General features: G+C 47.3%; 1 protein-coding gene across 1 annotated transcript in view; it reads right to left on the bottom strand.

Moving 5' to 3' along the window:
• Positions 1-3,598: 3,598 nt before the first annotated feature.
• Positions 3,599-11,869, bottom strand: part of LOC144174927 (uncharacterized) — a 33,234-nt gene continuing 24,963 nt past the window's right edge. Inside the window, exon 2 of the mRNA XM_077703915.1 lies at positions 3,599-4,491. Coding sequence (XP_077560041.1) covers positions 3,625-4,491 — 867 coding nt within the window. The 3' untranslated portion in view covers positions 3,599-3,624. The remainder of the gene's footprint in view (positions 4,492-11,869) is intronic.

Raw genomic sequence — 11,869 nt, 5'->3', positions numbered from 1 at the left:
ACCACTAAAAGTTGAAGCACGGCAGTTGGTCGGGCTTGAATAGCGCCATGGCACGTGGCGCTTGCTACAGTTGAATTTATGTTTCCGGCCAGGGCTTTTGGTGCACCTGCAATCTACGAATTTTGCAGATGTAAGGGCAAGCCATATGTCAATGCCGTTATCGTTGCTAAAGCGCCAGCCGAACTGCCGGTGGCGCAGCTGGAGGACGCTTGCATGCGCCGGCCTGGTAGGCCTAGCATGATACTTTGAGCTACAAATTCGTCAAACAGAACCCACAGCTTGGCGCATAATGAGTTTGAAGTTGCATAGCACAGCGTTGAGCTTAACGTCCCTTCTGCCAAACGTTAAGGCTGATCATAGGCTTAACGAGGACGATTGTAGTTTCCTAGTCATTGTAATGGAGACAAGGAGGAACGGAAACAAAGAGAAACAACAATTCTAAAAGTTTAATGCTGTCATTTTAGGCCACACTATCTAAGATGTCCTCTAAAACTCGCATAAAGCTTGGCCAGAATAAAGCTTGGCTTGGCCACACACCAGAATGAGTGTAATGAACAAAGTATTGTAGAACTGCTAATAAACTCAATCACTTCGGGTAGTCATGAAGTTTAATGAATACGTTAATCAATCAATCAGTTCTTTTGAGCGTAAGTAATACGAGAGTGGATCTCTTGAAGTCTATATGCGTGCACATGCGAACATAGTCTTACAATAAACTCACCCATGGCGGTTTATTGGCAAGCGCTCTACAGGCGGAAGGGTAGGATGTTTTCGCAAAATGTTCAATGGTTGACGCAGCGGCACCATCTGCATTATTTTATTTCAATTGTTTCAGCCATAAAATGCCTGTACCATGCTTGTATTGGAGACATAAAATGTCGCATTCGGGTAGCTTTGGTGACGTTGTTTGCTTGTGCTCACGGTTGCTTTTCTAAACTCACAAAAGCAGTCGGCTTTTCTTTCATCTATGTTAAGAAAATTTACCAGTCGAAAAAAAAAAGTGTAGACTGAAAAAGCCTAAATTTACTTCTAAAACTTGTATTTCCCCCAGCCTTGCTAATATCATTATGTTCAGTCCCGTAACTCGCGGAAATAATACAAGTTATTCTCACCTTTCGGTTGTCCTCCTGCCTTCCGGTGACACTTCGGCAGTAAGCGTATCTTTATTGACGTTTAATATACAGTGGGGAGCAGGGCGCTGTTTGGTCCGGGATGAACAAAAATATGGTTCGGAATGGACAAGAATAGATGTTGAAAGGGGCACACGAAGTAGCTATGATCTCGCTTAGTGCAGCTAGGTGAAAAGAGGAAATCCACTTACCTTCACATGCCTTCGCAGTGAAATAAAGTTGCCCTAAGTGCGAAGTAAGTAGCCGTTAGCCATAATATTTTATGACAGTAGTTCTGCCATGTTATCTAACCTTTGGCATTTGTGCCAACACCCGAAGAAATGCCAATACTTGTGTGTTTTAGCGAAGGAAAGTTTCACACCCACCTGAATGCAGCCATACGGCTACAAAGGAAAGCTATACAGCTTCCTCAGAAACTTCGCAGTTGAAGGTCCAGGACGAATTTTTCTTCAACTGCGAAGTTTCTGAGGAAGCTGTATAGCTTTCCTTTGTAGCCGTATGGCTGCATTCAGGTGGATGTGAAACTTTCCTTCGCAGAAACTTACTCCACCTTGGGGATTTCCCCTTCATCTGGTCGATTAACACTTGTGTTTTAGTAAGTACCGCAAACTTCCTGTAAGAAAAGCCACGCTAGCCACGTGTACCAAGAGGCTCACGTGGGATGACACCTTCAGCGTTGCACAATAAAAGTTCTTATAACCATCATACATAGCTGACCCGCCGAGCACCTGAAGTCTAAGATCTGTGTCTGCTTAGGATAGGATGCAGCGACTAACATACGTCCCACCTCTCAAACAACCGCACAAAGGCCACCAGAAAACACTTCGCGCTCTACAAACTAATACTTTCCAGCACCCGAACAGACACCATTATATAGCCGTCACCCTGCATCCTCCTACGTGCCGTTTCTGTGGGGAATCCGGGACACCTTTTCATATGGTCGGCGGCTGTACACAAAATCCACTTGGCCCGCCCAATCCTTTCCACACTTATGAGCTTTGAGAGAGTGCCATGACCAGCTCTTCCCTCGACGTCCAGCGCAAGCCGACAGAGATGGCAGAAGAAGCGGCCCATGCCAACGGACTCCTGGGATGAGGAGACCACCCTAAATACTATCTTTTATAAAACAAATAAATATGTTTACTCTCTGTCTACCCTCTCACCCCTGCCTCCTTCGCCAGGCTCCCTGAAGTCCCATTGGTTATAACTGCGAGCCAGCTTAGTTGGAATTGATCGACGGTCCGTATGTCCTTTCTTGTCCCAGTTTGTGTGCGCTATTTATCAAGATTCCATTGGTTTCCCGCCATCCTTCGGCTTTGCTGAAGACATATCGCTGACTGGAGATGACACTAATTTGTGCCTTTTCTCTCTAACGTTTACCAAAGACAACATGGCACAAAATGCATATTAATAAGTCTGCAGGCTTCACTCTCAATTAGCGGTGGAATTATGGTGTTGTGGTTTCGTGGGTGGTACAGCTACTTTCTTCCCGCGTCAGAAGAACTTCGCCGAAAGCTCTACCGACAACACCGAGATGAACGCGTCAGCTTTCGGCAAATAAACTGCTTTAATCGGTTTTTAAATTTGAAAAGGCCCCGGCGTCTTTAATGCGAAAGTACTAATAAAATTCAAGAAGTTTCGCGAACTTTCGCTTGGAGCCAGCAATAGAGACTTGAATTCTCGTTACCTTCAACTGTAATTGTTTGCAGAGTAAATAGTTTGTCCCCTGGTGCCTGGGGGTGATATTTTGCAGCGAAACCAGACGTGCACGCTTAGCAGATTTCGTGTTGTCTCTCGTTCTTCGGATGGTTGTGTTTATGAAGGAGTTTTTGCTGCTACATTCGAAGATCCGAAGAGTCACGCTTCCAACAGCAAAAACAGGATTCCCGAGACCTTTTATCGCAGGTGACCTCTTAATATTTGTTCTTCAAAGGATTAGTTCCGCCTGTAAGACCAGTAGCGTCAACGGAATTTGTCAGTTCAATAAATATAGCACGGCGCTGTGTGATTGGATATGCGCAATTATTCTGTGGGCGCTAAGCCTTGAAAAAAACTATGTGCAATATGAAATCTTAACTTACACCTCATCTGGAGTTGCAAGAGGAAAGTGAGTCACGCTGGGGCTTTCAAGTGGCATTTTATGGAGACGCTAGCAACATATAAATCACAATATTTAAAAAAGCAAATATCGCGATAAAAACAAGTGGCTTCAGCACATTTCTCGGCTGTCACGTATCCTTGTCACCCGGAGGACGCACGCCAACCCTCTCCTCGGGGAAACAGCTTGGAACGCGCGCTGTACCCACAACCCTTTCCACGTACCAGGCACACACAGACAGTCTAAAACCATGCCTAAAAAAAAAATTGAACGCCTCCTCCCCGGCAGCCGAAGTTGTGATCCCCAAACATCGCCGTCTTCTCTTCCCGGCGGGGTCGTGGGAGAGCAAGAGAGCGGAAGGCAAGTCAGGCAGTGGTCGATGTTCCTTTCTTCACCCTACGCGGTACTTCCTGCGCGAAACCTGGGCCTAGACGTGTTTTTGGACTTGCCGCTGCCTCCGAACCTTCTGCTTCCCCTGTCCCCATCAGTAGAGGCCGGCGACTCGGTGGTGCTCCTGTCGCGTTTTCTACCGGACGCGCCGCTAAAGCCCGCTCTGTTACCAGCTGTCTTTGAAGACGCCTTGGGCTTGGCTGTCGATCGTGCTACCTTGGGTTCCTCCGTAGCGGCGGCTATCGCCGAGCGCGGTTTCGGCGTCACCGTGGTCGATATGGCTCCCAGTGGGGGTGGGTGCTTGATGAAGCTCGGAAGCGTGGGCCGGGGCCTGGCGGCGTAGTGGACGTTGGGACGGTGCAGCCTGTTCTTGCGTGGCGCAAGGAACAGTGTGGAGGGGGAAATAGGGCCGCTCTTTTTAGAAGCCGGCTCATCGTCATCTGAGTCGCCGGCGTTAGCAGCCGAGGCTCCAGCACTGGCTACGGGGGGAGGCTTCGCTTCGGGGCCAGATCCCGGCTTTGACTTTGAAGTGAAAGACGAGGGCTTTGCCGTTGAAGATGCCGACGACTTGGAAGGTGGCGGCGGTGCGTCGTAGTCGTCTTCAGCCGCTGGTTCGGGTTTAGCTCCTCCCCGTGAACTGCTGCTGCTTCCGCTCGCGGCACCGCCGCGGCCGCCCTGAGACGTGGAGGTCTTGTCGGACTTCTTGGAACCTTCTTCCTCGGCCCCTTCTTCGTCGTAGTAGTAGTCATCATATGCTGGCGCCTCGGTGCTGGGTCGCCGGGCCTGGCTCTGTCCGCGGCTTCTCTGCGCGCGGGCGGAGGGGAGGATGAGCGCCAACGCCAGCAGGGCCCAGAGCAGCACAAGGGGTGTTCTCTGCAAGAGACGAAGCGAAAAATGATGAGTCTCACGAAAAAGCAATTGCGTAAAGGGTGCTTGTTCGAAGAGGGCTTATTAAAACTATACGTAGCCAGAAGTTCATGAACTAGTACGTACACAGCCCTGTGCGATTTATCTTTCTCGACCATTGCCTGCTCGCACTGTGCGTTTTCAAATATGTCGGAAAAACAAGTTCAAGGGAAAATAAGCGAGTTTTAAAAAAGCCGACTGGAGAGGCTGCAGCTAACGGAATTAGAAACATCAAGGCTTGCACTTTCTCCAAAGGGGTCTTCAATGAATAAAAATGAAAAAAAAAGAACACCCTGTTCTCCCGAAAGGTCATAGTCGTTATCGAAAAAGGAAATGTTCAAGAAACTAGGGCCTCCCGGTAATCGCAATCATAGCCACAACGACGGAAGCTACATAGCTCCGACTCATTTTTACGGCAGCTTCCCAAACTTATGCAAGCCTGTGGTGCATTTAAGTGCTCTTGTTTTTACACCAAACTCGGCTGCGAATTGCAAGTTGGGGAGGTTGAGGTCTCCTAGAAAGGCCATCACTAACGAACCGTGAGGTATATTCTGTTTAGGATTTCCCGTCCCATTAAGGCACAAGCACTTATTTTGCACCATTTAACTTTGCCTCTGACTTCCAGATACGCCCGCGATACAACTAAAACTCAAAATAAACGAGGTAATCGAGGTTACGAGGGGCTCCTACCAGCTGAGAAATAAAACTCAATGATCAGCATGCGACACCTCCACCCTGTCGAGTTCGCCGCAGACGCTGCAGGGCTGTCGCACTGGTGCACACTATAGTGGCTCTAGTGCACACTAGTGTACACTTGGGCAACAAATAGAACCCAAATATGAATTCTTCGGTAGTCTTGGACGTATGAAATCGACAACCTCATCAACGAATTTAGGATTTAGGAGTCAGCGCCAAAAACGATACCCTCTCTTTTTCTGTATTATTATTCAAACATTACCTCGCATAACTCGAAGACGTTACAGCAGATGGGTTACATCATTTAAGAACAATTCTTCATTCCTACAGCACATTTGCGCTAGAGAGAACTTATTCCACTTATTCATGGTTCTAAACATTATCTTGTGAATATGTATTGTCTGTCCTTACGCGCAACTCTCTTAATGTAATTTAAAACATGGATATTTCTACATAAATTGTGGTGAGGGTGTTCAAGAAACTTATTTTGCGATTTAAATTGTGGCAATAATTATTAGATAAGCGAATTTCAAGAGCATCTGTCGCCGACCGGAGGAAAGCGCTTCTGAATCTGAGTGCAGCTGTTCCCCACCCCTCTTATACCGTCAGAAGATCCACCTTGCCTCCGGTTTGAGGTGTTTTTAATTCGTCAGTTATTTAAATCGCGATGGGACCCATACGGCACCGGCATTGTCTAACGTAGAAGCAACCAGAAAATTTGGCCTGTTTGGTATACGCGCATGTTGAAACGACGCGCGCAAAAACAAAATCAGGGAGGTATGAGAAAACTGCCGTAATGTTAAAAAAAACTGCCGCTGCAATAAAGAGTGGGTAAAAAGTACGCTTTGATTGGGGTAAGAACTGCACCCTTGTAACCGGAGCAGGAGCTGTGTGCTTTACCACCGCGTTACCCCAGTGCATTGCCAATGGGGGAACAGGAATTAATCTAATGCGTGCTGCATTGACGTCCTATCACGTGACATGTAGATCTGACAACACGGGAGTAAAACAGGTGCATCTCCGCTGCGGAGAATTCTGGTTCTGGGCAAGCCGTGGCGTGATGTGTCGTCAATTTACTTGCCTAAGTAATTCGCTCCAAGACACGAAGAGACTAAAGGAAGAAGCAGAGAAGAAGCCCTTGGTAAATATCGTCAGACTTTTGAAGTTCAACGCATCCAAGCAGACTTAAGTGTAGTAGAGCGTTTATGAAGCTGAACCCCATGCTTGCCGTGCCGGAGAACCCAGAGGACAATGAGCGATGGCGTGTGGGGTGACGGGCGCTGTCACTGCAACATCACTTTGCTCCAGCCTATCACTCTGCCTTGCTTCCGAGCTGTCCAGAGGCGCACGCGTACCGACGGTGTTTCACGCGGCAGAAGCTGTGGGAAAGGATTAGCGAGTTCAGCTCCCACGGGATTAGCGGTACGCCGTCGTCGGCCAACGCGGTACCGCAGTTGCAGAAGACAGAACAAATCAGTCAGTTAAGCAACTCAAACGGCGTACGACTGATTCTTGGTCAGACGCGTTGCTGCTTCAGTCACTTCAGTTAAGCAACTCAAACGGCGTACGACTGATTCTTGGTCAGACGAGTTGCTGCATCAGTCAGCGGTATCCATTACCCGATGACCCTGGGCGGCCTTCAGATAGCCTAAGCTGGGCTGCCCCTTTTGGAGCAGAGGTAGCCAGTTGAAGTAGTGCATGGAGAAAGTGTGATAACCATAAAATAAAATCGCATCGTACGGAAAGACAATCTTGTCAGTAGGTGTTCATCGATAAAAGACGTAGCGACGCTAAAATTTGCGTCTTATTGACAAGCACACGCACACAAAAGAAAATCACCCATTGTAACCAAACACGAAAGCCGGTATGTGCCAACAAAAGAAGGCATTGCAGACTGCCTTTTGTTGCGTCACCCTACCCGTCGTTTCACCAGGGGAAAGGCATGTAACGCTGCGCAACAATAGCCGGAGGAAAAACGCAATCAGATTCCACCTTCCTCCGGTGGGAACATGCCCATGAGGACCCGAGGAAAGTATAGTCGTTTGTTTGGCCCCTGCAGGTTTTTTTTTTGTTGTTGTTCAAGCGGGAGAGAAAACGAAAATAAAAGGCACCCAAACTAGGTCGGCGTCCCGTTGTTTTCTCCGGACTGGGGGCGTCGTCACCGTCGGAAACGCGGCACCACCGGATTCCACAGAGCTTGCACGAAAGCTCGAGCTCGTCTTGGACAAAGGCTGGGTGTGGGCGTGCTCGCGTGTGTCTGTGCGTGAGCGGTGGGCTACGAGACCCTTATCCAGCAAGACCGGCGCAGAGTGCGGGGGCATTAGGCCGCCAGCATCAGACAGCAGCGGCGCACGATGTAGGCCAGTCGTGAGCGACGCCGAACCGGGCTCGGTGGGGCTCACCCTTCACAGCTCTGGCAGCTGGCCCCGTCTTCTTCCCCCGTCGCGACAGCCCTGTTCTTCTTGGCTTTGAAATTTCTTTGTAGGCTGCGTGCCAGCGGGCACGTGAAAGCGTGGTGACTGAGGAACTACCCACGATCGTCGCTTGGGATGCGTCATAAGCCTCTTTCGCTCATAAGCCTCTTTCGCGCTCGTCTTTGCTTTGTCACCATGGCGTCCAACTACTGTACGCGCTCATTCTATCTTGGCGCCGTCTGCATTGGGCAGGCGTGAAGTTGGGTGGATAGTGGGTGTCGTTGTTTCTCGGCAAAGCTGTGGCGAAACGAATAACATAGATTTGATTGTACCTGAGGAAGTGCACGACGCCTAGGAGAAGGAAAGTGCAGCACTTGCTCATGCCTCTAGAGGACAGATGTGCATACGGAACGTGAAGTTGAGCTTTTTTTCTCGCGTCGCAGCGCTTTGACTTAGTTCGCCCTGTGGCTTTCAGATTGAGCACGATAAGTAAGTTAACTGGCACGCTACTTTTCCCACCACTCTCCCCTACGAAAAACGTTAGGGAATGATAGAAGGGCGTGATGGAAACGCCCGGTACGTCTTCACAAGGCGACTTCAGGGTTAACTCCCTTTTAAGGAGCCGCGCTCCAAGGCTAATTAGAATTTAGGTGGTAGTTCCAGCGTTTAGCTCGTGCTGACTACTCGTATTCATAGGCGTGCCTTTATACTTTATATCTCACTCTTAAAACCTTCAGACCACCTCTGGCTCCTCAAAATGTCGCATTTAAGAAACCACTGCAGGAATTGACATTAACTCCACTCCGGTTACGTTAGCGCACGAGCTCGGAAAGTCATACAGTAGTAGTCTTTTCTTTTATAGTAGTCTTTTATAGTAGTCTCCTCGTGCCGTATTCCAAAAATACGGGCACCACGTTGGTGCGGCTTGTGTCTGATGCAGGAAATTAGATTTTCGGTGGGAGGGGGCACTTGCGTACACAGATGGAGGGGGGTGAGGGGCCGCCACCCTCCTTGAAAATTTGGAACCCCGGAAGGAGGGTGGGGGAGGGGCGAAATTGGAAAACAACTCTGCCTGTCAATACACAATGTCTAGTGATAATTTTTTTGCATGGATGAGCGACGCAACAATTACACGCGCATTTTACGAATGTTCTCCCCTGCAAAATCAGCAATTTCGCAAGTTTCAGTGTGAACAAGATGGACACAGGAATAGGTAAGGGGAGTACGACGCCATCTCGAAGGCTGTAGCAATAAATTGTGGTACTTATTTGCTTGGAATTTTACTTTTTTTCTGTTTCGTTATTTTTGCTTCTACCACTTCCACGTTTTCTGTTTCCCTTTTTTACCCACTCCCTTTCCTCGAAAACGGTTGCAATGGGAGGGATCGTGCTTTTTGCCAAGTTTATGTCATAAAACCACATAAAACAATTCCTGTATGCAAATGGCCTCGGCAGCGAGAAACTCAATCAAACAATCCGACGTTTCCTGTGATATACCGCGTCTTCTTCGAGAACACGGAATTCCGTGCTACTACAATGATCTGTCTTTTCAATGCTGGAACTCGGAATGACAACACAGCCATTAGGTTTCGTACTTCTTCACACGAAAGCAGTTAGTGCTGTAATGAACGCGATCTTTTGCTACGTCTTCGTCAACAACAACGTCAATACAAAAAAAATGCTCTTAAACCATACTGGAGGGGGTAGAAGCGTATCATTCGTGGTCGAGGTCGAGAATAAAAAAAAGGTTTTAAAGCAAAACTGGAAGTGCTACCCGGGTCGCTTCAAATAAAGTTCTATCTCTCTCTCTCTCTCTCTCTCTCTCTCTCTCTCTCTCTCTCTCTCTCTCTCTCTCTCCCTCTCTCTCTCTCGACCGCGATCTTTCTTCACACCCATCACCAAGAAAAAAACTTTACCACCCCTTCCTAAAGACAGTTGAGAGAATCGCGAAAGCTTCGTCCAATCCAACGAAATTGCATCGGAACCTTCGTCAAACCTTCTAAGACCCAAATTGCAAACGAAGAATGAGCCCATGAGACGATTCTTTTTTGCGCAGTAGTTTAGCGCATCTACAAACGATCTAAATGTGTACCGATGCGTGGTTAATGGGATAAAAGTATACTGTGGCACTCCTTCTTCATGATTGATGCGTGCATTGTCTTATCTAAAACCTTTCCATTTTCGCGATGTTCGAGTAGCCATTCTGACACAATAGAAGCTCGGTTTTTCCCACGCGCCGTGTGTCCAGAAATCTTATCAGAGATTTTCGGTCTACTTACCGGTCTATTGGGCAATGCATTAGTTTTTTACAAGGCGTTATCAGTCCCAAAAAGAAAGCTTTCGCTTTAAAAGTAACTTGTACTCAGCTGTATACCTGGTATAAAGCATTTCGTTAATTCTCGTGCTTGACATGGAGGTGACGCCACAGCAGCTTTGTCTGTACCATCACGCAAACGTAGATGAATGCACACTATTTTTAACAAAAGCGCGTGAGCGGCTACCAGAATAAGCGAAGCGTCAGTGTTTGGATTGGAGAAATGATCACCACCGAAGTAGGTTTGTCCATCAGGCCAGATTTTTAGGCTGTAACATCCGAGAAGTGGGGAGCCGAACCAGGAGCCCTGGATGGCTTTCAGCATGTGTCCCACGAAAAGCGCCAGGATAAACGTGTTCCTGACGTTGTACTGCGACTTAGTATGCTCGCTGTTGCTCTGGTTTCCATTTTCAAACACGCGAAGCATGTATGCTTGCATTGTGACCATGAAAACGACATGTGTGCAAGACATTGGACGTCTCACAGTGGTCATTGTGGTACCCTACATTTTTTACAAAATAATCTCGAAGCAATATCGATGTGTCCGTTCATAAGTGCATCTCTGGGCCCTCGCAGCTGGTCAGTGCAACGACGGAGGCCACCTCTTGGTACGGTAACAACAAACACATCCTTCTCTAGAGCGTGTTCCGTGGTCGTCATGCAGATCCCAACGGAAACGTTATACAGGACGCCAACATGAGGCTGCCATAGTTCATGCCTGGTAGTTTCGCCACGGCCCTACCCGAAGACATAGAAATCCCTGTAGCGGGCATTGGTACCACGACTAAATCAGTGTTTGTTCATAGGCCTACGCCTTAGTTATAGGACATACATAGTAATTTAGGGCACAGACCACAAAGATTTCATTAGCCCAGTGAAGATTGTAGAACACCTTAGTGGATACCTAATAGATTTATTTGATTAATTTTGCTCACTCCTTACACTGATGACATCCTTACCGGCACTGCGATGTCGCCTGAGTAGTTATGCCACCACTTTTACAAATTCATTTGCAGGGGCCCATTTTTTTAAGTACTTGTGATTATTCGGAATCTTTTTTTTCCCGGAATGTAATCTTTTCGCTACCTTCATATCATATCGTCTTTTGAAACCCTGTGATTGTGGCTGTCATCTATGGGAGCCGCATAGTACAGTTGGGTGGTGGATTTGAAATTGCAGTAAAACGTTCGAGTTTTGAAACCACTGGTGTAGGCAAGGGGAGCCGAGGGCGCAGCGGTACCCCATCGAAATTCTACAGCGAAGCTTTCGGGGTCTTACTGATGGCGGGATCGTTACCAAAATTTTACATAACAAGATGGCACATGAAGAAGAAGAAGAAGAAGAAGAGAAGAAGAAGAAGAAGAAGAAGAAGAAGAAGAAGAAGAAGAAGAAGAAGAAGAAGAAGAAGAAAAGTAAAAAAGAAAAGAAGAAGAAGAAAAAAAAGAAAAAGAAGAAGAAGAGAAAGAAAAGGAAAAAGGAAAAGAAAAAGAAGAAAAAGAAGAAGAAAAAGAGAAAGAAAAGGAATGAGGAAAGAAGAAAAAGAAAAAGAAGAAGAAAAAGGAGAGAAAGAAAAAGCAAAAGAAGAAGAAGAGGAAGAAGAAGAAGCAGAAGAAGAAGAAAAAGGAAAAGCAAGAGAATAATAAGAAGATAACGCTTCCCGTGGTCGAAATCGAACCTGCGACTCTCGAGTTATGAAGGCAACGTCTATCCGATTGAGCCATTCCGACACCGTCGACGATGGTTGTAGGGCGTGTTCCGTGGTCGTCAACTCAACTTTTTCGTGAGGGATTAATTTGCTGTCGTCTGAGTGGACTTTGAATTGCAGGCAGTTAGCGCTTTACTCGTTGACGCTTAGACTTAGACTGACGTGACTTTGACTTTGGAACTTCCCCATTTGATTTTCGCACTCAAGAAAGCTTCAA

The sequence above is a fragment of the Haemaphysalis longicornis genome, unplaced genomic scaffold (genome assembly GCF_048455015.1).
Source record: "Haemaphysalis longicornis isolate Haplotype H1 unplaced genomic scaffold, Haemaphysalis longicornis Haplotype H1 scaffold_3, whole genome shotgun sequence".
NCBI classification, from domain to species: domain Eukaryota; kingdom Metazoa; phylum Arthropoda; class Arachnida; order Ixodida; family Ixodidae; genus Haemaphysalis; species Haemaphysalis longicornis.
This window is presented reverse-complemented; position numbering and strand designations above follow the sequence as displayed.